The sequence below is a fragment of the Grampus griseus genome (genome assembly GCF_964374135.1).
Source record: "Grampus griseus genome assembly, chromosome: 11".
Lineage (NCBI taxonomy): Eukaryota > Metazoa > Chordata > Mammalia > Artiodactyla > Delphinidae > Grampus > Grampus griseus.
This window is the reverse complement of record NC_139005.1, coordinates 88,195,336-88,223,055: the sequence shown is the minus strand read 5'-3', so window position 1 is coordinate 88,223,055 and position 27,720 is coordinate 88,195,336. Positions and strand designations below refer to the sequence as shown.

The 27,720-nt window shown below is 40.8% G+C and overlaps 2 protein-coding genes across 3 annotated transcripts in view; both read left to right on the top strand.

Annotated features, from left to right (window-relative positions):
• The window catches only part of BPIFC (BPI fold containing family C), a gene marked incomplete at both ends in the record, with an annotated part of 35,428 nt that extends 34,432 nt beyond the window's left edge, over positions 1–996 (top strand). Inside the window, one exon of the mRNA XM_082665061.1 lies at positions 832–996. Coding sequence (XP_082521187.1) covers positions 832–996 — 165 coding nt within the window. The remainder of the gene's footprint in view (positions 1–831) is intronic.
• A 1,779-nt stretch (positions 997–2,775) lies between these two features.
• On the top strand, positions 2,776–24,953 carry RTCB (RNA 2',3'-cyclic phosphate and 5'-OH ligase). 2 transcript variants are annotated; one of them, XM_082666962.1, is made up of 12 exons: positions 2,776–2,943; positions 5,646–5,724; positions 6,886–6,953; positions 8,071–8,170; positions 10,222–10,378; positions 12,159–12,315; positions 13,538–13,697; positions 14,978–15,153; positions 15,657–15,845; positions 16,534–16,644; positions 18,038–18,157; positions 21,793–24,953. In XM_082666962.1, exons 1-12 carry the CDS (start codon positions 2,851–2,853, stop codon positions 21,898–21,900), a joined length of 1,518 nt encoding a protein of 505 aa, XP_082523088.1. In that variant the 5' UTR covers positions 2,776–2,850; the 3' UTR covers positions 21,901–24,953. The 2 variants fall into 2 exon arrangements, with proteins under 2 accessions (XP_082523088.1, XP_082523087.1); XM_082666961.1 differs by having other exon boundaries at positions 21,775–24,953.
• The last annotated feature ends 2,767 nt before the right edge of the window (positions 24,954–27,720 follow it).

The window sequence follows — 27,720 nt, the reverse complement described above, 5'->3', positions numbered from 1 at the left end:
TCATAGTAAAATATACCTCTTCTTATTTTGCTTACTTTTTGTTTTATTTTGTTTTGCTTTGTTTTTTCCCAGCCCGAGGAATTTCATAAATAAGATGTTTAGCTCTTAAAGCCCATAATTAACAATGAAAAGCACTTAAACTTGAGTTTAAAAATCAGATCAAAGTGGAAAAAAACCCCATCAGACCAAGTCTGATTTCCCTTTGAAGCCAAGTTTATTCACACCACACTACAAGAAGATGCACTAGTGCACTGTATTTCATTTGTTCCACAAGACAACTTGTAAGGCTGGGATTATTAATCCCATTTTATAGATGAGGAAAGTAAGATCCAGAGAGGTGAAGTGGCTTGTGTCCTGGAAAAGGGCATATCTGAGACTAGACTGACTCTTCTGATTCTCTCAGTCAGTAAACTTTTGCCTGAACCAAAGACCCTCCTCTGGGTTCAGGGATCTGTTGTGAGCTGTTTCCTGGTTAATCATTATTAACAAACTTCAGAATACCTTGTTTCTTCCTTTCTGGGGCTTTTTGGTTTGGGGAGGTGAACATAAGATTCTGACAGAGTTCTCCAATCCTATATACTACCCTGCACTCCCTCTTCCCTCCCCATGTCCCTTTCTATAACTGCTTAAGTCACATAAGGTGACAAGAATCCAAAATGGCCTGTTCCTATGTCTGAGGCACTCACAAGGGGGACAGGGGTTAGGAAGGGTATTGCACAGTAGGACCTGGTAAAGAAACCACATCTCCCCAACCCCTCAGGCAAACTCAGACATCCTATGGCTCCAGGTGCCCCAAGTTTGATATCATCTTCATTGTTGCATCCTTTTCAGGGTTTCCTTTTGATTTCCACTGACCTGAAGTATAAAACGTCCTTAAAGCAGCAGTCAAGTTTCCATGGTTGGGAAGCTCTGAACCTGATAAGTGGACGGTGGAGGGGGAAGCCAGCCCCTTGGTTGCCTGTTTGGAGTCCACTCCAGGAAGTAAATCGCCCTTAATCCCACAGCTCCTGTAAAGCCAGAGCAGGAAGATGGTACACACAGGAATTGTAAAGCCATTGTGAATTGCTGGAAGTTTTCTTTTTCAAGCCCTCAGGGATGTAGAGGGAGGCAAACTGGGTGAAAGGGCTCAGTCAGGATGTGTGTGTTCCCATGTGTGTGGAGGGGTATATGTTTGAATGTGTGTTCATGTTTGAGTGCATGTTGTATGTTCCTGTGTCTGTGAGATTCTGGGGCCAAGAGTGAGGCATGTACTTCTAAGGAGGTGCATGAGAAACTCTCAAATACAGATTTGCATCAGTTGTTATCAGCGGAGATCCCTTCAGCCCCTTCAGCTCTCTAGGGTTCCCCCCTCCCTGCATATTGGATTTTATGTTTTATATTTACTGTTACTGTCCCCTGTATTTAATTAAAATTGTTTGCTATCAATGTCAATTTTGCCTTTTTATTTGCAAATTTTCTTGCCCCAGATTTTTTTTTAATAAAATAAGACTGGTAAGAAGAAAATTTAGTGTCCTTAACATTAACACAAACTGAGCTTGTACAGAATTCAAGAATTTTAAGTCCTTGATTTAAAAAGGGAATATGTTGTCTCTTTAGATGTTTCCAGAGAGAAACAGAGTGAACACAGGAAACTCTAGAAGTTGTATCACTTGCTTAAGTTTTACGCTGTTTTCCCTTTCAAATTAAATGAAATGGCAGTGAAGAGTACTAAACCTAGATAAATCACAGTAGGTTAAGTTAAAGCAACCAATCAATGGGGCGAAATTGGGGCAGAAGAGGAGGAAAGGGGAACCCGTATGGATAATGTAGGGAATGAATAGAAACCACACTTTGCATTTGTGGTGCTGACAATCCAGTGGGGGAATGGAAGAGAGCTGTTTACTGGAGGGCTTACCAAGTGTCATTTCATTTAATCCTCACAGCCACTCTGTGAAGAATTATGATCCCATTTTATAGATAAGGAAACAAAGGTTAAAAGAGATGAATCACACAAAGCCAGTAAACAGCAGAGGTAAAAATTCAATCAAAGCCTTTCTGATTTCAAAGTCGCTGTTCTTTACATGAGGTAGGATTAGAAACCGAAGGCACTTAAAGCTCACTTATTACTGTGGAGAAGCGACACTGGATAAAAGCACGATCACAGAGTACTTAGTCATCACAGAAGGCTGGACTGGGAAGCTCTGGCTATCCATAGGGACTGCCATTTACCCATCTTCGTATTGCTCATAAAATAGCAATAGATACCCCCGTAATAGAAGCCCCTGTCAGTGTTGTTGGAATAAATGATAAGCTGTCACGTTTCATTCTTTGGAATGCCCTTTTCTGAAAGAAAAGTTATTTAATGTGTTCACAAATTCGTTCTGAAACATTACAAAATTTCCGTTGTGGTATTTATTTAAACACGTTTCTCTTTCTCGGCTGCAGACATTTCTTCCCCCTCACTACTAGGAAGGTAAACTCCAAGCAGATGGATGCTTTAGAACAACTGGACCTGATCCCGATTCAGTGTGTTTCTCAGTGCTGGAAAACACTTCCAAAACGAAGGATAACTAGATCATACTAAAAACTACTGCACTGCATTTAACCTAGCTTTAGCCTAGAAGAAAATGACTAGTTAACATCCAAAAAGTAAACACTAGAGGACAGTCTAACTTAAAAAAAAAAAAAAAAAAAAAAAAAAGCGATTGGTGCGACGAGTTTTGAGCCTCGGCGCTAGCCGTCGCCCATCCTGCCGCGGAGCTGACCGCGCCTGCGCGTTGAGTTCCGGAAGTTGGTGTTTCGGTCAGCGGGACAACGCGGCAGCGGCTCTTCAAAGCGAAGCCGGGAGTTTTCGCCACTCTTGTCGCCGCCATGAGCCGCAGTTATAACGATGAACTGCAGTTCTTGGAAAAGGTCAATAAAAGCTGCTGGAGAATCAAGAAGGGCTTCGTGCCCAACATGCAGGTGAGGCGGGGGAGCAGGACCCGGTGTCGGGGCCTTCCCGGCTGGGGGCCCGCGGCGCGTCTTTACCCACCCGGCCCGGTCTCCTTCGAGCCCTCCCGACCCCTCGCGCGCCGGAGAGGCCCCCGCCCACAGCAAAGTTCCCATCCCACCCCACCCACTCCTCCCGCCTCCGGGGCTGCCCAGCCTAGGGCGGCCCCACCTCACGGATGGAGCGGTCCCCGAACCGCGAGGACGAGCAAAGCGGAGTGCGTCCAGGGAATCCCAGTAAATACGAAATTGGCCTTTGCAAAGCGTCTTCACACAGAAGTCTCATGAACGCACCGTGAGATGTGTTACGTCCCTGAGCCTTAGAGACATTAGTGGGCTTTTACTAGGTGGCACAGCCAGTCCGGGGTGCAGTTGCTGGGACTGAACTCCGCTTCTCTGAGTCATACCAGTCATTTACATAACGTTTACTGACCTGTGTTCGCTGAACCAAGTTTCTAGCATTCACTGCTCCGTGTTGGGTTTGTTGTTGTTTTTTTAATTGACATGCGCGGGGTTTTAATACAACGATCTTGCTTCTCGTGGCAACCTAGAAAGTTCACAGGGCAGGTTTTTTCTTTTTAATGTGCACTTTTTAGTAGGGCTTTGAGCGTGAGTCGGTTACACGGCTTCCTTTACTCACCCAGTAGAAGCTCAGCTAAGACGTGATGTCCAGTTCACTTATTTTTCCTCTGACAGGATGACGTCTTCCCGATGGAGACTTGGGAGCCCGATACCAGAGAGTTTGAAAGCCAGGTCTCTGTATCTCTTGGGCTTCCTTGTCATTTGTGCTTATGGTCTTCCATTAAAATGAAGAAGGCGGCATTTGTGAGGTTTTGGTGCATATGTTGTTAGACGGCTTTTGAAATCCCTTTAGGTGCCCTGCAAGTGTATTGAAGGTTTGTGATCCTGCGTCTTGGTAGAAGTTCCTGATAGCTGCTCCACCCTCTTACTCAATATTAAAACTTATTGAGCGCCCCCTATGAGCAAAGCACTTAGCTAGACGCTGAGCGGAGAAAAAGCCCATAGTCGCAAACCTCCCTTTTGCTCTGTTTTTTCCTTTGACTAGTTTCTTTTTATGGAATCCAGTTCCCTGCATGGAGTAGAAAATAAAAAGCATATGACCATCCTAAGAGAATTGTAACACACACTGTTATGTTCCGTCAGCAATTCTAGCTTAACTTTTGATGCACACACTCCTGCTAATTCAGCTTGGGGACAAGTCTGATTTTTGCTAGGCAGTTCCAGTTTAACTATTTGAACAACACTTTACTACCACCCCTCCCTTGGGAAGGGAGAGTTGAAATCTTGATATATTGCTCTTAAAAAGTTACTGACCTTTATGGTAGGCTTGTGTTGTATTCCCAGTCTCATGAGAGTAGTGAACTTCACACTTACAATTCCCTATCTCTCTTGCTTAATCTCCATTCCTCCTGTAAGAACCGTGTGCTGCACTAAAAATTCCTCTTTGTTCCTTAAAAATACTTCTCTCCCATCTTTACGTCATCTTTCCATTCAGCTCCTAAATGTGTTGCTGCTGCTCCAGTAATCTCTTGTCTTTAAAGAGCCAGCTCAGTGTTCACAAAAAGTTAACAAACTGTGAAGCGCACCCCCACCCCGGCTACCGCCTCCCTAGACTGTTGAGCCCCTTCTTCATCAGATTCTTCCGTAGTACTCTGTGCTTCTATTACAGCACTTGCCTCATTGCACTCTACGTTTTCTAGTCTGAGCTTCATGCTAGACTAGAAGTTCCACAACATCACGATCTTGCATATTCTCTGTATCTCCCCTACTGCGCAGTACAGTGCCTGACACATAATGAGTCCTCAGCAAATGTTTGGTGAATTAATAAATGTGGCCCTTTGGAAAATTGAGACATTTTCCATAACTGGTATTGTTATTCATGCAGTGGTAAGATGCACAAGTCATCTTTCTGATAAATAAATTTCCTTGTCCAGATGATTGTTAAATCTTTGGTTCTTCAATGCTAGGCAGATCCTTCATAATATTTGATCTCTGATTAAAATGTTCTGTCCTTTGGTGTTGCATAATCATGTCTTCCATTGACCTTTGTGTGCCTCTATTGTCAAGCTTTTTTATCCCCTTAAAATTACATAGATGGTAAAACTAAGCACACAGCTTTATAGCTACCTGTTAAAATTTTTTTACTCACTGTTTACCTAAGTACAGATTTGTAAATCAGAATAGGACACAGTAAAGTGTAGTGTGCTGTTGTCTTAGACCTAGAAAAGGTACACTTAGGTCAGATGACTGCATTTTTATGTTTAGATCTGAGTTTTTGATTCATTTATTTTTTTCAAAACCTACTGATATTTTAGAAGCACAAGAATACTGAGACCTTTGGCCTTAGAGCATTGTTGGAAGACGTTTCTTTATCACACACACACACAAAATATTTTACCTGTTGAACTTTTAAATATGGCTTATGAGAGTAGGAGAATAAACAAAATGATCTGTGAACATTATAAAATACACTTTTAAGATATAAAGATGGGAACATCTTGTAAGAAGTTTTCTGCTTGTTTAAGGTAGCGTGAAAGTGTTTTATAAAGAGTAAAGCAAAATAAATATTGCCTACAGTGTTTGTATTCTGTCCTGTACTTATATACATCAGGTCCATGTGCTTAGACATAATTCTTCCTTTTCTTTGGTACCAGGTTGAAGGAGTTTTCTATGTGAATGATGCTCTGGAAAAATTAATGTTTGAAGAATTAAGGAATGCCTGTCGAGGTGGTGGTAAGTAAATTAGAGTTTGACATGTGGCGGTACAAGTAGTGTCTACCTTGTGGCCTGAAAAATGGTAACTCAAAGAATTATAATTTAAAAATACAAAAGTGTTGTCAAGGAATGATCAAGACTTCAAATGAGACGAGAACCCGTTACTTATTCGTGATCACATTGTTAGCCACCTGGCCTTGTAGGAAGCACTTGGAGCTGGATGGACCTGATTGGTTTTGCACCTAACCTCGGACAGTAATAACAAGAACTACCATTTATTGTGCACTTACTATGTGCCAGGCACTTTACATAGGTTATCTCATGTAATTCTTAAAGTAACTCTAAGAGGATATCTCCATTTTACAGATGTTTAAGTCAAGGCTGAGTGAAGTTAAGTCATTTTAATTTGTCCAAGGTTGCACAGTCTCTCAGTGACAGAATCAGAATTCAGATCCAGGAGTGTCTGATTACAAAGTCAGTGCACTGATTAGCCTCATTGAACTTCAGTTTTCTCATCTGTAAAAGAGAGTTTATAACACCTATCTTGCAAGACTACAGGGAGGTTTAGAGATAAATGTATAAAACTGTAATATAATGTTCTAGTGGTGATGGTAGAATAGAAGTCTAGTTTTAACCGTTTTATTTTTTTAGTCAACAAACCTAAAATAAATAAGTCTCATCCTGCCCCCCACCAGGGTGTGCTGACTTGTCTGAAATGACACACAGCCAGTGACAGAGCTGAGATTAGAACTCCAGATCCCCTGACTCTCCATCCAGTGTTTTCCCAACTCTTCCAAATTGCCCTTCTTTGTCACTTAGAATACAACCAGTACTTTTTTTTGATATATATTATGAACAGTTAAAAGAACCCTTTTTTTATACTGACAACATAAGGTATAATGATTATGTTTCACATCTCCCTGTACAGTATTTGCAAGCAATCCTCCGTGGTATGCACAGAATACTGACAGCATGTTTGTAATTATTCTGGTTGCCCTCACTACCTTCCTGTGCATGTGCTGCCTTCTTTTCCACTTCATCTCAAACACCCTTTTATGCTTTGTTGTTTTAGCAGTCCTAGCTGCTACCCCTTCATTAATGCAATCTAGAAAAGTATGAATACACTTCAGCTAAAAATCAAATATGTCCTCTTTTCTAATATTGAAATTTTGTTTTCAGGTGTTGGTGGCTTCCTGCCAGCCATGAAACAAATTGGCAATGTGGCCGCCCTGCCTGGGATTGTTCATGTGAGTCTATGTTCACAGTTTTAATCACTCATATTTTTTTTTAGTCTGAAAGTTTGTTGAATGGATGAATGGCCATGCCTAACTGATAGTGGTGTCATTTAGACAGTGACCTTCAAACATCTAGAAATAACCATGGAATTTAAAGAAATAACTGAGTCTAGGTAACATCTCAGTTTCTGGTTGCCTTTAGCCAGAATCTATAAGTGTTTGAGAACCTTTGAAGTAGATTTTGTTTTCTTGTTGTACACATTATTCTTATATCAGTTTGCCACCAGTGAAAGTTTCACGGTGGCCTCATTTAAGAGGTTGATTGGAGAAAGACTGGCAAGAATTGTAAGGGTTAGGACTGAGGGGAGGGACAAAGGGCAATATAGCTGTTGTGGATATGATTGGAAAAGGAGGGTGGCGGCGATGGTGGGGATAGAACTGGATGGTACAAGTGGGGCCCTCACCCGAGTCTACATTCAGATTCCAGCATTAGAGGTAGATGTTAAATCCACTCAACAGACATTTTTTGAGGTCTTTATGCCGGTTTCTCTGCTGGGCACTTGGGAGGAGAAGTGAAAAGACATGGCTTGTGCATTTAAGGAACTCGTAAGTGTCCAGGTGTCTGCATGTATTCCTACCATGTTTTGACCTCCATTCTTCCTGGGTCAGTATCCTTTTCTAGGCCCCAGATGTAGAAATTGTACAGTTTTCATACCATCAAATGGATTACATTTGTCTCTGATTGCTTAAACACTAAGGACCTGTGTAAATCAGGTATTTTCCTCCTGTCAGCCTGACATGACCACAATCTGTCAATCATCTTTAAAATGTAATAATGCGTTAAAGTTAGTATGTGGTCCTCCTATATCATGTGGTACTAAGGTTTTTCTCTTTTCAATTTTCTTAGTTAATGTCAGACTTTGTAAAAAAGTTTTTCCTGCTATATTTGGCTTTATGATTAGGAATTTTTTACACCTAATTTCCACCAATAGAGAAGATTTCATGAAAACAGAATCTTGATTTAGGGAAGGCTTCAGCCCCCCAGCCTATTTGAGAGTTAGTGTCAGGTCTATCAGGCAGCCAGAGTGCCAGTGAGAAAACTGTATTTTATTTTCTAATTCTCTTTCAGCGATCCATTGGGCTTCCTGATGTCCATTCAGGTTATGGGTTTGCTATTGGGAATATGGCAGCTTTTGATATGAATGACCCTGAAGCAGTGGTATCCCCAGGTAAGGTCACTCAGGTGTGTAGCTTCTCTCAGAATCGTAGCCTTTCTAAAATAGAGCACAGCTGCATTTTGTGTGTGAATGTCAGCCTCATCATATTCTATCATTTCTTTTCCCCATTTACTGAGAGAATTAATTGTGGACACTCAGAGGCTATTAAAATATCAAGTAAAGCATATATTTATTTAAAGTTATTTGGGCTCCTACTGTGTGCCAGGCACTATTCAGACATGGGCTACAAAAGAAACTGAAACACTTCCCTGGCAAATTATACATCTTCTTTGTATCCCAGTTATGTCTTAGGCAAATTGTAGTTAATAATGTTATTTACTACATAGCATTATTGTGAGGATTAAATTCATTAAGCTTTGTTAAAATACTTAGAACAATGCTGGACACATAGGAAGTAATTGATAAGTGTTTACTCTCATTAGCATCATTATTAGTCACTTGTAGTTGTATACTTCTTTTCTGCTGTGGTGTGCTTTCACTGAAAATGTTTCACGCTGGAAGTAATATCTTTGCGTTCAGAGGCTGAAAAAAAGATGAAAGGTTGAATCGTGTCTTGAGAGTTCTGCCTCCAGCAGCAGTGGACAAGGTAATTTCAGGCAATCCTTTGCCGAGAACAACGAGAAAAGCTGCGTGAAATTTTTAAAACAGAGCCAAAAATGCATCTGTTGAAACCATAAAAATCTACAGAGGCAGTAAGAATTTGTGAGGCTAAGATCCAGAGGAAAAGTGCAGATATGTGAGCCCAACATTTAGCACTATTTTTCTCTTGAGGAAATGGCAGATTTGAATCAGTAAGGACACGTGATTTGAACAATCCTGTTACAAACTTGACACCTTGATCTCTCCTATACATGTGTGGTTGTGCATGCATCCACATTACAGTACATCCAAGAACTGTAGAGTACACATTCTTTTCAAGTGCACACAGAATGTTTACCAAAATTGACCATATACTGAGCCGTAAAGCATGTCTCAAGTTTCAAAGCATTGAAATCATACATCAGCAGTTCTCAAACTTTGGGCCCAAGACCCCTTTACGTTCTTAAAATTATTGAGGGTTGATCTCAAAGGCTTTTATCAATGTTTACCTTACTGGAAATTAAAACTGAGAAAGTTTAGAAACAGTAATACACAAGGACATGTCTCATTACCCCTCAGAGCAAGCATGTTATCACATGTCATGTAGCCTTTGGAAAACTTCACTGTACAGTAGAGAGAATTGTATTGTTATACAATTAATCCTAAAGGCCTGAAAGAATTCTTGGGTCACACCTAAGAACCACTGATATAGAGGATACTATCCTACCACAGCAGAATTAAGTTAGAAATCACTAATAACAATAAAAACCTGGGGGAAAAAAAACTATGTTTATGAGTTAAGCAATGCATTTAAATAACCCATGGGTCAAAAACAAAAAATCCTAATGGAAACTACAGAATAATTTTAACTGATGTTAATTTAAAAAATACCTGTCTAAAAATTGTGGGTTACTGTTAACGCCATACTTGGATAGAAGTATATAGCCTTCAGTGCACAAATTAGAAAAGAAGAAAGGCTGCAGTGTCAATGATCTAAGCATCCATCTCAAAAAGTTAGAAAAAGAACAACTAATTAAACCCAGAAAATGTAGATAGGTGGAAATAATTGAGCAAGATTAATGAAACAATATACAGTGGTAAGGACCAACAAAGCCAAAAGTTGGTTCTTTGAAAAGACTAATAGAATTCATAAACCCCTGACAAGAGTGATCAAGAAAAAAAGAGAAGCATGTAATTCAAATTTTAATCTCTAGTCTAGATGTTACTTGTTGTTCATTACTGCCTCCTTGACCCACAAAGTACCTTTAGTATGTATTTACTTTAAATTTTGTTGTCCTCAGACTTTACCCACAGAGAACCACTTTGTTGGCTCCTTTAAAACATAGCTATTTTTAAAAGAGTGGCTGTCTTTTAAACCCTTTATTAATAGTGGGAAACCACAGGTAACAAAGCCTAACTACCTGGTTTTGCTAATATTTGACTAACTTTTCTCTATTTTGTAGGTGGCGTCGGATTTGACATCAACTGTGGTGTCCGCTTGCTAAGAACCAATTTAGACGAAAGTGATGTCCAGCCTGTGAAGGAGCAACTTGCCCAAGCTATGTTCGACCACATTCCTGTTGGGGTGGGGTCGAAAGGCGTCATCCCAATGAATGCCAAGTAAGAATGAAAGCTGCCAGTAAAGGGAGCGAGAGATAATAATCACACGACCCTCACGTTCATTTCCAGTGTAGGACACTTAGGAGATGGGGATTGTTCAGTCACTGTTGAAGAAGTGGTAACAAATTGTTTTTTTAAGCATGAGGTCTGTAATATTCATTAGAGACATTAGTCAATTCATGTTCATCATGACAGCCTTTGACATATGGTAGAATTCAGAATAGAATAATATCCATTGATGATTACTGAGCACTTCCTATATGCAGAGCACTGTGCTGTAGTGTAGGTGTATATCATTTTGTGTAGATAATAACCCTAATATTATTCTTAGTTCACAAGAAAGGAAACTGAAGTTTAAAGAGATAATAGTAAATAAGCTAGTAAGTAAAGTCAGGATTCAAACCAAGGATCTTTTGGCTTCAGAGGCTGTATTCTGAACCCCACTGTCCTTTGTCAGTGAACCTGTATTGACAACCTTCCTTTTTGGATGATAGCACTGAGTGTGTTCTTCACCTAAGATGTTGTGTATTTCCAAAGTAGAAAATTCAATGTAAAGCTACAGCACAGTGGCCTTTTACATGGCCGTTGATGTACTGTCATAGCTCGTATGAAGCTGTGCGCCTTACACTTTGCAGAAGGGTGTGCTTAATAAGTATGTATCATTGATATCTTCTGTTTTATCTAAAAGTTCATGTGAATTTTGCATTCTATTCAAATATATGTACAGACATTAATATTAAAATGTCTTTAGCTATTACCTGTTATACAACTCCCCTTTACCAAAAAACAAAACAAAAAAACGTGGAGTAAAATTGATACATTTGGAAGATGCTTATTCTGTGACTTTATGTGGTCCCTGAATGCAGTCCCACTTTGAAAAGCATACCTGGAACATCTAAATAAATTCCAAGCATCTTTACAAATATTTTAGGTAGGAATTTTGTCCTAATAAGTAATGTTTGAAATGGGCTGTTGTGGGGAGGGCCCATTGATCATTGTAATCTCTCCGGATGGTATTTTGTAAGAGGGCTAGACCTTAGGTGAAGATCAGAGCTTTTTCCTTCTAAGGGTTTAACGTTGTGCACCTCAGCTTCAAAGTGCGGGTGCAGTAAAGCGACGTAGTACTTCTGTGAAGGTGGGAATAGACCTTAAAATTTAACCTGTGTTGGGCTTCCCTGGTGGCGCAGTGGTTGAGAGTCCACCTGCTGATGCCCTGGTCCGGGAAGATCCCACATGCCACGGAGCAGCTGGGCCCGTGAGCCATGGCCACTGAGCCTGCGCGTCCGGAGCCTGTGCTCCACAACGGTGAGAGGCCCGCGTACCGCAAAAAAAAAAAAAAATTTAACCTGTGTTGCCTGAGGACATTGAGATAGCTTTGTTTGTTAGTTGTAATTTTTCATAAGTTACTATGAAAAGTTAGTGTAGCTGTAGTAAAGTTGGTGGCAGATAATGATATTTGATTATGGTTATAAATTTTCTGTGGCTGCTTAATCACTGCCTCATAGAATTCAGGATCAGAGAGATAAATAAGATTTGAAAAGTATGAGGGGCTGTGTCAATGTCAAGAACATTGGCATTTATAATTTTAATATTCAATTATTTATGTAACCGCTTTTCCTCAAAAAACTAGAGTTGCTGAGAGCATGAACTACATCTAGCACGATGCCTGATACACAGGCATAGTCAATATAGTTCTTCCTTTTGCCCTTTGAGATGTGGTCATCTTTAGATTTTGATCTGCCTTGGCTGTGAAATGACCTGCACCTTGTTACTCACTCAGAGACTTGGAGGAGGCCTTGGAGATGGGTGTGGACTGGTCCCTAAGGGAAGGCTATGCCTGGGCTGAAGACAAGGAGCACTGCGAGGAGTACGGAAGGATGCTGCAAGCCGACCCCAGTAAGGTCTCTGCCAGGGCCAAAAAGAGAGGCCTTCCCCAGGTAGCGCTCACTTTGCAGGGGAAATGTTCATTTTTTTCATATTTTGTTTTTGTTGGGAGGAAGAAAAAAATCTGTCTTCCATGTAGTAAATATACCCCAGCTTTTTTCACATCAAAAGGAACACAAACTTGTTTATGCTTCATTGTTAATCTTTTAAAAAGCTATCAGGAGCTTGTAGATGTTCATAAAATAAAACAAGATATCATGAATTAGAAGTGGATGGGAGGAAAACGGGATATGATTATGAGGCTTAAAATGTATACCAGGGCTTCCCTGGTGGTGCAGTGGTTGAGAGTCCACCTGCCAATGCAGGGAACACGGGTTCGTGCCCCAGTCCGGGAAGATCCCACGTGCCGCGGAGCGGCTGGGCCCGTGAGCCATGGCCACTGAGCCTGCACGTCCGGAGCCTGTGCTCCGCAACGGGAGAGGTCACAACAGTGAGAGGCCTGCGTACCGCAAAAAAAAAAAATGTATACCAAAATTGCATATGTACAAACTTGGACAATCTACAGATTTGGCTGAAAGTTTTCTAGCATCCAAGATGACAGCAGATACCTTGTCGGTTCATGGTATCCATGATATAAAAATATACCCGATGTTTGAAATTCACAGCAAATTGTGATGGCTTTGCCACTAATTCACTGTGACCTTGGGCAAGTCTCTTTTGCCTGTCTGGGTCTCATTTTCTCATCCAAAAATTGAGATAGTTAAAACTAGGCAGTCTCTAAGACTGTTCCAACACTGCCATTCTTTGGGTCCGTAAAGCATCTGTTAGCTCCAGTTATGGGATATATTCTTCCAGTGATGGATAGTGGTAGGTGTCAGTGAACTCACAGATATTTCAAAAATCATTTGAACTTGGACTTTGTGTAAGAGTCAACATTCACCAGAGTTCACCCCAAAATTTGACCCTTCTCTCCGTGATGTTTAAATTGTCCTGTGAGCCATTTGGTGGTTTGAGTTTTCATTTATGATGCTTTTAATGTGCTGTGCCTCAAGCAAATAATGATATAATAAACGCAGGAACTGGTCTACATTATTTTAGTTGTGTGGGATATTACTTTAAGTGAATGAAGCGTTTCTAAGCTTAGAAGTTTTTTTGTTAACGCTATATGTGTGGTTATCTTTTTATTTTTATTGGGTTTTTTTACCTATTTGCTTTGCAAATGGATTTTTTCAAACCTGAATGCAGCTATTTTATCAGACATTCTTACATTTGCAGTTGGGGACTCTGGGAGCAGGCAACCACTATGCAGAAATCCAGGTTGTGGATGAGATTTTCAATGAGTATGCTGCTAGGAAAATGGGCATCGACCATAAGGGACAGGTGTGTGTGATGATCCACAGTGGAAGCAGAGGCTTGGGCCACCAAGTAGCCACAGGTATTTTCTGGACCTAATTTTTGACTTGGTGCTAAAATGTACATTTTGTGGGGAACCATATAGAGACTAAAGGGAGAAAGTGCTGGAACTGTACTGTGCAGGATTTTACCCTGGTTTTCCTAACTAGCAGAAATTAACTGCACTGGGCCTTAACTTACTTGTCTGAAAAAAATGGGAATAATAATTATTTCATATGGTGTTGTCAAAGGCTCCAGTTACCATATTTACTCTTACAGGTTACTATTACTGTCTGACCAAGAAAGAGCAGTAAAGACTTCAAATTGTAGAGTTTATGATATATGCGGGAATATGTCTTAGACACCTACCTGTACGGCAAGATTAAGTGTTATAGTGGATTCAGAGATGAAATAGCAAGGGCTCTGCCCTCAAATTGTCTCATGAGAGAGATGTCATGTTCATTAAGAAGAAAAAGTAAAGACAGAAGGTATAGTAATTGATAAAATACTATGGAAGAGACAGAAGTGTTTAGGGAAAAGATTTTAGAGATGACTTCATGGACACATAACATGTGCAGTTTGAACAATCACACACGCAGAACATTCATGACCAAAAGACAGTGTGAACAAAAGCAGGAGGCAGGGAAATAGTAGAAAGGTCACTTTGGACCGTTTGTATGATGAGTGAAAGGATTTATGAATATAGGAAAAGTTATATAGACACGTGGAATTACTATAAACTCTAAATTGCAATTATGGTTCATCCTTGTATGTACATTTAATTCTATGGGAATCTAAAAATTTGTGCCAGCCTGGCCTGTTAGAATATTTTGTCTAGCAAATATATGGAGCATTGACTAGTATTTCTGAACTTTCTACTGAGTTCTGCTTTACACTTTATCATGGATTTGATTTGCATGCAGAAGGTCTAGCAACTTACCTCCAGTTCTTTTCAGTTAAGTCACTAAAAATTATTTTTAAAAACCATGATGGCAATAAAACGTATTTTATTACTTCTCATTCATGCACATGCCAGGAAGGGAGTAAGTAACTCAGACCACCTTGCATTCCCCTTGCAAGTCCTCGAGGGCAGGTGTTCTCTTTGGAGCCTGCATATATTGTGTCACATAGCTCTGACAGAAGATTCTCAGTAAATATATCTTGACCAATAAATAGATGAGCTCAGAAACACTTTAAAGGGAAAATGGTATTTTACTTGTTTCTTTGTAGAATGGTTTTGAATCTAGCCCACTTTTCTGCAATAAATCTGAATTATAAAGGGAAAGCTGACTGGTTTGGACTTGTTGTGCTCTCTCCTTTCAGATGCGCTGGTAGCTATGGAAAAAGCCATGAAGAGAGACAAGATTATAGTCAATGACCGTCAGTTGGCTTGTGCTCGAATCGCTTCCACAGAGGGTCAGGACTACCTGAAGGGAATGGCAGCGGCCGGGAACTATGCCTGGGTCAACCGCTCTTCCATGACCTTCTTAACCCGTCAGGTACAGTTGAGGTTGCTTGTCTGTTCCCAGTTATACATGATGAAGTTAAGTAATTTAAAACATAGTGTATTCAAATCTAAGCCTGTAGAATTTGGTTTTGGAAATGTATGTAATAGATATTCAGAATATTGGCGAAGTGTCCAAGCTTTCGGTGTGTCCTTAAGCTAACTCAGCAGGGTATCAGGAGAGGGGAGAAGAGAAGCCAGAATTATTCCTAGAATTTGCCTTGAGCAGCGGAGAGGGTAGAAGTGCCGTTCATTGAGATTCAGAAGGCTGAAGAAGAAGCACCTCTGATGGGTTTGGTCAAGACTAGTTGGAGTTTATGGAGTGGAGTTTGCTCTGTGGTCTAAAGACAGTTTTTGTCCTTTACATGAAGGTTAATAATTCTGCTATTTTTGAACTCTTAAATCCTTCACTCCCTTCCAACAGACCTTCCAGAATCAATAAGATAAGTTCTGAAGAGCTGGTTCTGCCACTTTTAACGTAAGCTTTTTTTCTCTTAGGCTTTTGCCAAGGTCTTCAACACAACCCCTGATGACTTGGACCTACATGTGATCTATGATGTTTCTCACAATATTGCCAAAGTAGAACAGCATGTGGTGGATGGAAAGGAACGGACTCTGTTAGTACACAGGAAGGGATCCACCCGAGCTTTCCCTCCTCACCATCCCCTCATTGCGGTTGATTACCAAGTACGTACTGAGCCATTTGTGGTTTTAAGCAGTGGGGGCATGATTTAGACAGTTCTAAATACGTAAGAATTTAAACAGGAAAGCAGCAATTGTGAAAAGAAAACAGTCTGTCATCCATGAGAACAGTGATTTCCAGTCTTCTCTGAAGCATGACTCCCCCCATCATCTGTGCTTACAGTGTGCTGTAGTGCTGCATGGAGAATATTCTACTCCATTAAGATGCACTAAGATTATCTTTTTAAGGCCTTTGAATGATTAGAAGACAGGATTAAGATTAAACTCAGTCTGTTTCATTCCTCTTATCCTTTTGGTGTCTGGCTGTGATAGAGTTAGAAAGACCCTTAACCTACCATTTCACAGATGAGGAAACAAGCCTGAGGGGGCAGATGCCTTGCTCGGGATAGTTCTTCCTAAAAACAGTTCACTACAAATTTGAGTTTTGCTTTGCTCTTACCTTCAGGCTGTCTTCTGCTGCCTTCCTGGTCCTCACATTTTTCCTCCCATCCTCTTCCCTTCCCTCTCAACTATCAAAGAATCAGAATAATATCTTAATATAGTTGTGAGCACAGTGCATTTAAAGGCCCTGGTTTCTCCACAGTCCTCCAATGCAAGAGGAAATTTAAATCTCAGACATAGGAAGCTCCTGCTTTTCTAAATTTTAACATGTTTGATTTGTGTGCTTCCTCAGCTCACTGGACAACCTGTGCTCATTGGCGGCACCATGGGAACCTGTAGCTATGTTCTCACTGGCACTGAGCAGGGCATGACCGAGACCTTTGGAACAACTTGTCATGGAGCGGTGAGTTAATGAAAACAGTGTAGTCAGTGTAGTCACTGTTCTCTTCAGTGTAGTCATTGTTTTGCATTTTGACAGGTAAATGTACTTGGTTGAGCATTAACAAAGTTGAGGTTTGGGTTTGTCTTGTCTTCTACCTGAATTTTTCCCCGTAATATATACTGTCTAGTGAACTAACTGAGGTCACCAAGTATCTCGACCTTAGTGGGGTCATTGTACGGCCAGGGACTGTTCCTCAACTCTGTGAGTCCACAAAATCCAGATCGAGGAATTATCACACTACCGTAACTGATAAAACTTTACCTGATGCAAATTTACATCAAAATGTATCTCAATGATTCACAGACCTAGCCATTAGCATAATTTGTTCCTTACTGGGTGGGTCCACTCGAGATTTGGAGGATATGCCCCATTTTGCAAATCAGGACCCATGTGTAGACTGCACACCTATTTCAATATATTGCCTCTTCTAAGCCAGGGGTTGGTAAACTTTCTATAAAGCACCAGACAGTAAATATTTTAGGCTTTGGGGGCCATAAGATCTCTGTAGCAGCTATTCTATTGTGCCATTTTAGTAGAAAAGCAGCCATAGACAATACATAAACAAATAGGTATTGCTGTGTACTAATGAAACTGTATTTACAAAAACAGGTAATAGTCCAGATTTGGCCCACAAACCAGTTTTCCAGCTGCTCTTCTAAGCCATCAAAGTTCTTAGCTGGTGATGGAGTGGAAAATAGAAACTGTCTATGATACCTTCTCAGTAGGACAGAGCCTCACATATATATTAACCCTACTTTTTTTCCTCTGATCCTTTCTCATTTTCAGTTGCCTCCCAACTCCTAACTTTAACCCAGTGATCAAAACCATCTCCCCACACACATTAGCAGTGTCTCAGGGCATTTTCTGTTGTCGCAGTGGGGGAGGGGAATTGTGCTATTGGCATCTAGTGGGTACAGGGCAAGGATGCCGCTAAAGTATGGGACAGTCCCCACAACAGTTACCTCATCCAAGATGTCAGTAAGTGCTAAGGTGGAGAAACTGTTTTAAACCACAGAGAGCACAAAGTTTTTGTGATGATAGACATACTGATTACAATTTTAAATTAACATATTTATATGTAATTGATAATTAGTAGTGATTAGATACACAAAACTAAGTCTTTAAATGCTAAATGCTTTGTAGATGTAAATTTGTCTTCCAAAAGGATGAGTCTTAAAACAAAAAGCACATTACAGTGTTGATTAAATAGAAAAAGACTCTCTTATTTCTTCTTTTAGTTTAAAAAGAAGTCAGGGAAAAGGCATATGATCCTAAGGGTTTAAATAATTGCTGGGATTGAACATAAATTGGAGCTCAGAATTTATAAATGAAGTTCATTCCTTTCCCAATCTAGGGCCGTGCACTGTCCCGAGCAAAGTCAAGGCGTAATTTAGATTTCCAGGACGTCCTAGACAAATTGGCAGACATGGGAATTGCAATCCGTGTTGCCTCACCCAAGCTGGTTATGGAAGAGGTAAGTGAAATTTTGATAAGTATTCAGCATAAAACTGTTTATAATTTATGCCAGTACCTGGAGACAGCAATTTTTAGTATTGCTAATAGAAATGGTTTTTTTAAAAGTAACCTCAGTTACAGTCTATCATTGTCTTCTCTTTTGTTTGGAGGTTAATTATGAGCTGGGTCCATAAGAATGATTTTTACCATTCATGTATAGTCTTTGTCTACATATTACAAGCTTTAAATTTAGTTTGAGCTAACTCATCTTAACCTTTCTTTTGCACAACTGTATACTTAACAGTTAAATTTGAAAGCAAATTTGAAAAGGTAGGGGGGAAATGTTTGAGAAAATGGGTTTTTTTGATTCATAAGGGAGCAAAGATTTTGTTTAAATTACATGTATGTATATGTACACATATGTACATATTTAAATTAGAAGCAACATAACTTCCTTTTAAAAGTTTAAGAGAAAAGAAAAATTGTCATCAGAAATTCTGTGCCATGACATAACTATTACCTCCTTTTTTTAAGATGCTTATTGCCATTTTTTCCCTAAATGCTTTTTTTTAAACTGGTTATAATCATAGTTTACAAACATTTTATAGTCCTTTTTAAAATTTAACACATTATTATAATATTGTTTACGTCATTTTTAACGACTGAGAAATATTCTACTAGCTAAGTACCGTAAGTTTCTACCCATAGTGGATATTCAAGTAGTTTCCACATCTTTGCTACTCTATATTAAGTTGTACTGTGTGTCTTCATGCCTGAATCTTTCCTTCAGATGTTTTAATAATTAGAGTGAAATCTCAAAAGCAGAATTACTGCGTTAAAGAGTATGACAAAGCTTTATTTTTTGTTTTTTTGGGGTTTTTTTTTTTGTGTGTGTGGTACGCGGGCCTCTCACTGCTGTGGCCTCTCCCGTTGTGGAGCACAGGCTCCAGACGCGCAGGCTCAGCGACCTTGGCTCACGGGCCCAGCCGCTCTGCGGCATGTGGGTTCTTCCCGGACCGGGACATGAACCCGCGTCCCCTGCATCGGCAGGCGGACTCTCAACCACTGCGCCACCAGGGAAGCCCCAAAGCTTTATTTTTTAACAACTTAATTTTTCACCTGATTTTAATTAAGAGGTTTTAGAAAATACCAAGAAGAAAACATCTAGAATTCCACCAATCAGAGATAACCACTATTAACATTTGGTATACTTTTTACTTGCACATTTTATATATGATTTTTTTCACTCATCCAGCTAATACTTATTAAACATCTGCTATAGTTAGGAACTGTTCTAGGTGCTAGGGATATTGCAGTGAACAAAACAAACATAAATCCTTTCCTGTGAAACTTACCAAATAGTAAAATGTATAGTGTGTAGAATGATGGTAAGTGCTACAAAGTAAAAATGGGAAGGGGGATAGGGAGAGACTGGGAGTGGGTGCAGTTTTAGATAGGGTGTAGTGAGGTGGTATTTGAGTGAAGACCTGAGTGGGGTAAGGGAACAGGCTATGTGGGTATCTAGGGGTAAGCTTTCCAGGCAGGGAGGATGGCAAGTGCAGAAACTCTGAGGCCAGATCACACTTGGAGGTTCAAGAAACAGTGTGGAGGCCAGCGTGACTGGAGCGAGCAAGAGGGAGAGGAGGTTAGAGAGGTAGGGTCACCAGATCGTGTGGGTCCTTGTTTTTTCCTTTACAAATGGATTTTTGCTCTTCCTCTGAGTGAGATGAGGGGAAGACTTGGGAGAATTTTGAGCAGAAGAATAACATGATCTAACTGATGTGTTTGCATGCTGTTGAGAAGAATCTAGAAGAGAAATTGAAGATGCAGGAAAGAGTGGGGAATTACTAGAGAAGTGTCCTTGAGTAGACGAAAGGAGATGGGATCTGGTGGGGTTGGTCTTTGCTAGGAGCTTAGGTAATTCATCCTTAATAAAAGGAGAGAAGGTACAGATGCTGGTAGTCAGGGAAGATATGGCAAGAGAGTTTATGGAGATTCTTTTCTGGTTGTTTCTGTTTTTTCAGTGTAATAGGAAGTAGGGCCAGCAACTGAGAGTGAGGATGCAGGAGAAGGTATAAAATCATCATCTAAGAAAGTGATTGGCCTAGTGAAATTTTGGGTGATTGCCAGGACAGCGTCAAGGGCCCACTTGAGCTTAAATTCAGTGGTTGGGTGTTTTTCAGCTACATCCAACTGTATAGGTGCTGGCATGAAATAGATGTTGAGTTTCCTTTAACCAGGGTTGCAAGTAAAGGAGAAGCAAGGTTGTTGAAGGGTGTTGCAAAGGGATTGTGGGTCTCGTGGGGTTAAAGGATTGTTGGAGGTGGAAACCTAGGCTGTCTGGGGTGCTGGGAGCTGAGACTGTGGAGGAGTTGTAATCATTGGTTATGACGAGTTCTTGGGGATGACTCTGGGAGAGAATGGCAGAGGTAAACATTGAAGGAGAGGGAATCAAGAAACTAGGAAGCCAAGTTACTGAAAGAATCCTCTTCCTGGATATTGAAATCATTCTGAATTACAGCAGGAGAGGGTGAGGGTGACCCAGGAGCTACAAAACTTTAAGTAACAATGGGGATCAGACTCTAGCAGATGATTGCAGCAACAAGAGTAGTGGGTGGTATAAATGGTGACTGCAACATTCAAAACTGGGAGAAAGGAGGGAGAATGGTCTGAAAGGAACCATGAAGAGCAAGGACACCTGTCCCACCTCTCAACCTCATGGCATGACCCAGTTTGGGAGAGAAAACAGCTACCACTTCAGAAAGTTGGAAGCAGAAGTAATATCCTCAGCGGAGGTCCATGTTTCAACAAGAACAAGAAAGTGAAGGGAGTGTTTAAAAAAGAAAGGAAGAAGTTCTTTGCCTTTGACTCAATGGAAGGAGTTCAGAGGCCACAGTTTTTAAAAGTTTTTAAAAAACACAGTTTTTAAAAAACAGAAATGTTTCAGAAACTGGAAGGGAATAGGAGATGGGCTAGAAAGGGGTGTGTACAGAGCCCCCACGGGAATCAGTCTGAGAGGCCTAAGCTTGCTGTGTTGACATGAATGGAGATAAAGGGTGTGTGTGGTGAGATTTGTTCTAATGGTGGCAAGACAGAAGGAAGGGGGGAGGTCTTACTAGAAACTCACAGAAATAAATTGTATGTGTATGTATGTATGCATGCATATATGTAGTGTTAGTTATATATATGAATGTAATAACCTTTCCTTATTGTGAAGGTTATACATGGTCATTCCAGGAATTTTGACAACTGTAGAAATATCTAATAAAAGAAAATCAAAACTGCTAATAACTCCACCATCCAAAGACAGTTACCACTAACAGGATGATTTGGTACATTTCCTTCCAGTTGGGTATTAGTGTATATGCTTTATTCAATTACATTTACTGCTTTTCCTACTTATACAAGTGATATATGTTCTTTGGGGAAATTTAGAGAAATACAGAAAAAATATAAAACAAGATGAGAGTGTTATTATACTACTCCCTTACCAACACTGAGCTTCATCTTTTTTTAAACCTTTGCCTATTTGATAGGCAAAAAAAGAAAAAACAAAACCAACTCAGTACTGTTTGAATGTGCATTTTTTAAATTACAAGTGAACATTAATGCTTTTAAAGATTCCATTTTAAGTAGACTTTTCCTCCCCTGCAGGCACCTGAGTCTTACAAGAATGTGACTGATGTGGTGAACACGTGCCATGATGCCGGAATCAGCAAGAAGGCCATTAAACTGACACCGATTGCTGTTATCAAAGGATAGAACCCTGACGGCAGCCACTGGACACCACTGACCCTCACTGAAGTGGACGTGGACTGAAATGCTCTTCAGACATCAGACTCGAGACCTGACAGGTTCCAGGGTGTGCAGGTGTAGCTGCCCGTTCCAGAATGGCTGGTGGGGAGGCTCCTGATTCAGGAACCAATGTTGTAAACTTTCCTTCTGGGAGGAGTCACAATGCCTGCATTTGGAAAGGGATGTATATGCTTCCTCCCTGATTATCCCACAGGTTTTTAGGAAAGTCTGTTAGGGGGTGGGGGTAAGTCAAGAAACTGCCTTACTCAGTCATACAAGTCTTTAATCATCAGAATGAAGTTCTTTACACCAACCTTTGTTTCCAGCCTGAGAGGTGTCATGAAGAACATTGTATTAAATAGGAAGGTTTGGGAATGTTTCTTTTTGCCCTCTGTTTGTCAGTTTATCCATTTAGCCACTCATATACCCGCTTCCCCTGCACTGAGCAAAACCCTAAATACCGTTCTTACTTGGAGCATATAAAAGGGTCATAGCAAGATGTTAGATGGATAATGAGATACGTTATGGAGGGGTTATGTGTGGAGGCGTAGGGATAGGGACCCAAAAGAGAAAGTAATTCATCATAGACTTGCTACCTTTGTCATTCTAACTATGAGGCAGACTTCTGACTTCCGTGTAAAAGTGGCATCAGCTGGTATCTTTAATTAGGCCTAGTCTGGCAGACTTTTCTTGAATAATAACTTGCACAGCAGCAGCAGAGAACCCTCAGATAATACAGATATCTTTACATTTATGATTGAATTATTATAAAAGCATCAAAAGGCCGCAGCTATGATGTTAATGGTTACTCTGTGTTGACAGGTTGGCTAGTCCTTGTGCCACCTAATCAGATTAGGTATTATATATACTGTGACACCCAAAGATGTTAACGTTATAGGTTACTAAGGCCATAGTTGAGTCTAAATAGCCAGTAAAATAGAAGAATCTAATAAAGTTGTAATACGTTGTTTATATTTTGTGCTTAATGTTTTATGGCTTAGGATAATTAGTATTTTTTCTTGGTTCACTTTGGACAGTGCTTCTGTTTTCTGATTTTCTCCCTGGTTGCTTTCAGAGATGCACCCTAAAAGATATTCTTTTCTAACACTTACCTCTCAACATATAATAAAACCCCCCATTGGAGTGTCTTCTAAATGCTGTTTGGAAGACTAGAGAAAAGCAGACTTCCTCTGAAAAATGTATGATATGAAATAGCATGTCTTGACTCTGAGCACTCGGTAACTTTAATGGTTTTGATGGTAGAGTTTGAAAGTTATCAGTAAGTTAGTAATTGTAATGCGATAATTATGCATTAGTTATGCCTCCAGATTGGACCAGCAACTGTTGTGCACAGATGACTTAAGGATGTAGGTTACCTGTGAACGCTGGAGGGCATTTAAAGATGAGAAACAGGCTTCTGGCAAGTGCTAGATTCTCTAGAGATGAGGCAACACTGAGTGTCTGAGTGGACTTCCTCTAACTGGGCTTTCCCAATGATGTTGTTTGAAACAGATTCATAGCAAAGTCCTCTCCCAAAACTAACTGATGTCAGTGCAAGAAATGCTGCAGATCGTCTTAAATACATAGGTTGCGTTTTATTGGATGCTTTGAAAGTCACTCTTTGGGAAGGGAAGAGGGGAGCAGGTGAGGAGGAGAAATAGAGAAGGATGGTTTGTGCCATGGCATTTCTGTATTATAAGCTTTTCTTATATGTAGCATTTCTACCAAACTTGACCCTATTAATGACCTTGGAAAGTAATGGTTAATATTTTGAGTTCAAAAAGAAAACTACAAACATTGTTTTCCTTGTTCTAAAGATGTTATTTTCCCATTTGAGGCAAAAAGCCACTTAAAAGTGAATGTTCAAATGAAGCTGATGTAACGGACTGTTTTTACTGCCCTGAGTAAAAGAACCCCATGCCTGGGCGCATGGACGCAGCTGGGAAAACCCTTTGATAAGGCACTGTCTGGTTTTCTCAGGCATGAAGGTGAGTCTTATTACTATGCACATATTTGTCCCTTTTTCAGCCCTCTAAAGTCAGTAGGTTTATCATTAATATTTTCAAAAGCACTGCCGTTCACACATTGATGATGGGCTGTATCATTCCTGTCATCAGCATATGGTTGGGAAAACCAGTTCATGAGATATAAACAAAATATGAACATTCACTAATTTTCTAATTTTGTGAATATTTTGTGGAGCAACAAGGAACTGAAGGTTTTTTTTTTAGGTTTTCCTATTTTGTTTGCGTAAGACTGCTTTTTTCCCCTCATGTTCATTTTAAAGTTTCTTTCTCCTATTTCTGAAAATTGCCTTTAAGCATCACCTATATTGCTGGAGTGTTTGCAACTCTCTGTGCCTGCTATTCCAATACACAACTAACATAGCCTCTCTGTCCGTACTTCTCACCTATGTCCTTATTGTTACATCTGCTCCATTGCTTGACTATGTAGGATTTTCATGTTGTCCAGAGAGCATGATTTGGGTCCATCTGGATCAGTTGAGTTTGAAGATGCTGTTAATTATTAATCAAGCACCTTGGAGTATGCAAAGTTGTTATGATAGATTCTGATCTTTAAAAGATCTTGCTTTAGGGCTTCCCTGGTGGCACAGTGGTTGAGAGTCCGCCTGCCGACGCAGGGGACACGGGTTCGTGCCCTGGTCCGGGAAGATCCCACATGCCGCGGAGCGGCTGGGCCCGTAAGCCATGGCTGCTGAGCCTGCACGTCCGGAGCCTGTGCTCTGCAACAGGAGAGGCCACAACGGTGAGAGGCCCGCATACCGCAAAAAAAAAAAAAAAGATCTTGCTTTAAAACTAATATCTGAAACACCAGTGATCCGAAGAGAAGATAATGTTATAAGGGGAACATGTCATAGAGAACTGAGTAGTGATTGAAGTTGTACCTTGCAGACAGACATGTTGTAAATGAACAAAGTGCCAAGCATATAGTAGGTGCTTAACACATTAAAAATCATCATTCCTGGGGTGAGGGATCAGAGAAAAAGAAAAAATCACCATTCCTGCTTTGCAGTTTACCCAACATTTTTACATATGGTTTTAGTCCTTAATAAATGAGGGAGGACTGACAGGCAGGGTCGACGCCCCTACTCAGCCTTGAAGCAGTTACAGAAGACTGACCATTGCCCCTTGCTTCCCATTAGAATGTGGGAGTAAAATCTCTGAGGGGGGGATGAAACAGAAGGTGAGGGGTCAGGGCACAACCTTTAAAAGAATGACATAGCCATAGGACATGACAAAAACTGGTTAGAACCAACTAGATCCAAGATGGTGAAAGATTCACCTTCCAATGGACCTTTGAGCCTCATTATATGCTCATTGTAATACATTAGCATATGCTGAATGACATGACACCCACAGGTGTCATGACAGTTCCTAGGCCGACCATCAAAGGTCAAAAAGTGAGTGGTGGCCCAGTTTCTGGAAATCTCCACCCCTTCTCCAAAATAGTTAGAATAATCCTCCCACTCATTAGCCTATGAAATTACCCAGCCCATAAAAACTAACAACCCCATATTCCAGGGCCTCTAGCCTTTTGAGATGGACTGCATTCTGTATGTGGAATGTGTATCTCTCTAAATAAGTTCACTTCTTATCTAAAAGGAGGGAGGGAGGATTGTGTGAGCCATTCACTGGAATTTAATGAAGTTGGCAAGATAGGTATTATCGCATCATTACAAATTAGAACGAAGCCTCAAAGATCAAGCAGCTTGGGGACCTCCCTGGTGGTGCAGTGGTTAAGAATCCGCCTGCCAATGCAGGGGACACGGGTTTGATCCCTGGTCCGGGAAGATCCCACATGCCACAGAGCAACCAAGTCCGTGTGCCACAGCTACTGAGCCCATGTGCCACAACTACTGAAGCCTGCGTGCCTAGAGCCCGTGCTCCGCAACAAGAGAAGGCATCACAATGAGAAGCCCACGCACCACAACAAAGAGTAGCCCCCACTCGCTGCAACTAGAGAAGACCCAACGCAGCCAAAAATAAAACTTAAAAAAAAAATCAGTTTGCCCAAGGACAAGCTTGCCCAAGGGCACCAACTAATGACAAAGCCAGGCATAGAGAGCCAGGTGTTTTGACTCCCAAGTTTAATTTTTTTTTTTTTTTTTTAAATTTCTGTTTGCACCACGCAGCATGCGAGATCTTGGTTCCCCAACCAGGGATCAAACCCGCGCCCCCTGCAATGGAAATGCGGAGTCTTAAGCACTGGACCGTGAGGGAATTGCCCCTGTTTTCTTGATGTCACACTGCCTCATTTAACCACTTTGTGCTGCTTTTTCTAATCAGTACAAGAACCAGCCAAGACCAGTCTGGAACTTTTAACATGGAGCACTCACAGAAATTTCTTTCAAATGGGATTAGTCTTCTTGCTTGGCCTTGTTGAGGCAGGTCAGAGATCTTGACCACCGTTAAGGATTCCATGTGAACTATGAAGGTTTTATTCTGCTTAATGAATGTAAAACAGGCCTCTCCTTTTGCTTTGTGTCCTAGCCCACAAATCAGCAAATGTCAGGTAGCCCTCAAAACACAGCATCTCTAGGGACCCCAGGACCCTGTAAACATTTGCCCTCTGTTGCTACATGTTTCTTTCCCAGAATGGGAGAAAAATTTGTGTATAATCAGGCACCAAGACACTTGCCCAAGTTACTGGGGGAAGGAGACCCCTTTGCTCTCGATTCTAAATCAGTATTTATTAATCAACAATAGTTTTATTTTTAACCGTGAGCAGAGCACTGTGCTAGATCCTAAGGAAGTTCACAAAGATTGTCATATTCTACCTTCAAGAACTTAGAGTCTAATTGAGAATGTGGAACAGATGTGCATACTTTTCAAACAAAAGCAATTTAAGCATTGACTGATAAGTGTGAAGAATACATGTTGTAGGGAAAAGACACTGAATTCCAGCCCATCGTTGTACACAGCCATGCTACTTCAGAGGGGTGTGTGTGCTCTAAGCCTCCACTTCCTCTTCTCCCATGCTGTCCTTGATTCTTCTTAATCCTGGCTGTGCCCTTACAACTCCAAGGAAACTACTCACCAACGTCACCAGTTGGTTGCTAGTTAGATGGACCAATTTTTGTTTGTATTTGCCTTGTGCAGTATTTGGTACTATTAATCACTCTTGGAACACTCCCTTAAAATGTTTTCACTGGGGGAATTCCCTGGCAGTCCAGTGGTTAGGACTCTGCACTTCCATTGCAGGAGGCACGGGTTTGATCCCTGGTCAGGGAACTAAGATCCCACAAGCCACGCAGTGCAGCCAAGAAATTAAAAAAATTTATTTAAAACAAAAAAGTGTTCTCACTGGGCTACATCCTGGCCCTCTTCCCACTGTGCACATACTTCATGGCTCATTGTCAACCACTCCCATGGCTGGTGACCCCACGTTCACCTCTCCAACCCACACCTGCTGGACAGCTCCACCTAAAGATCCCATAGACACCTCAAAATCAACACGTAAATTCAACTCATCATTTTTCCTTCTTTCAAGATCTGTTCCCAGTCTCAGGGAAGACGCTACCACCAGCTGATCACTTAAGCCAGAAATTAGTGTCTTCTTTGATTCTCGCCTCTCTTATTCTAATGCTTGGCTATCTCTAAAATGCTTTCCTCTCTTCATTTTCAGTGCCTACATCACTTACCTGTTCAGATGCTTATCTGCCATCTCTGAGACTATGCATTAGCTGGTAGCCTGCCCCGCATAAATCCTCTTTTCTTCCGGTAATAGAACCCATATGTTTCTTAGCGAACCATTCCGCCTCCATTC

What these genes read in the sequence shown, in the direction of transcription:
- RTCB (XM_082666961.1), top strand. Translation starts at nt 2,851, where the DNA reads ATGAGCCGCAGTTATAACGATGAACTGCAGTTCTTGGAAAAGGTCAAT. An exon ending in GAATGCCTGTCGAGGTGGTG is followed by an intron (nt 5,725 to 6,885) that starts GTAAGTAAATTA and finishes TTTTGTTTTCAG; the next exon opens with GTGTTGGTGGCTTCCTGCCA. An exon ending in TGAAGCAGTGGTATCCCCAG is followed by an intron (nt 8,171 to 10,221) that starts GTAAGGTCACTC and finishes TCTATTTTGTAG; the next exon opens with GTGGCGTCGGATTTGACATC.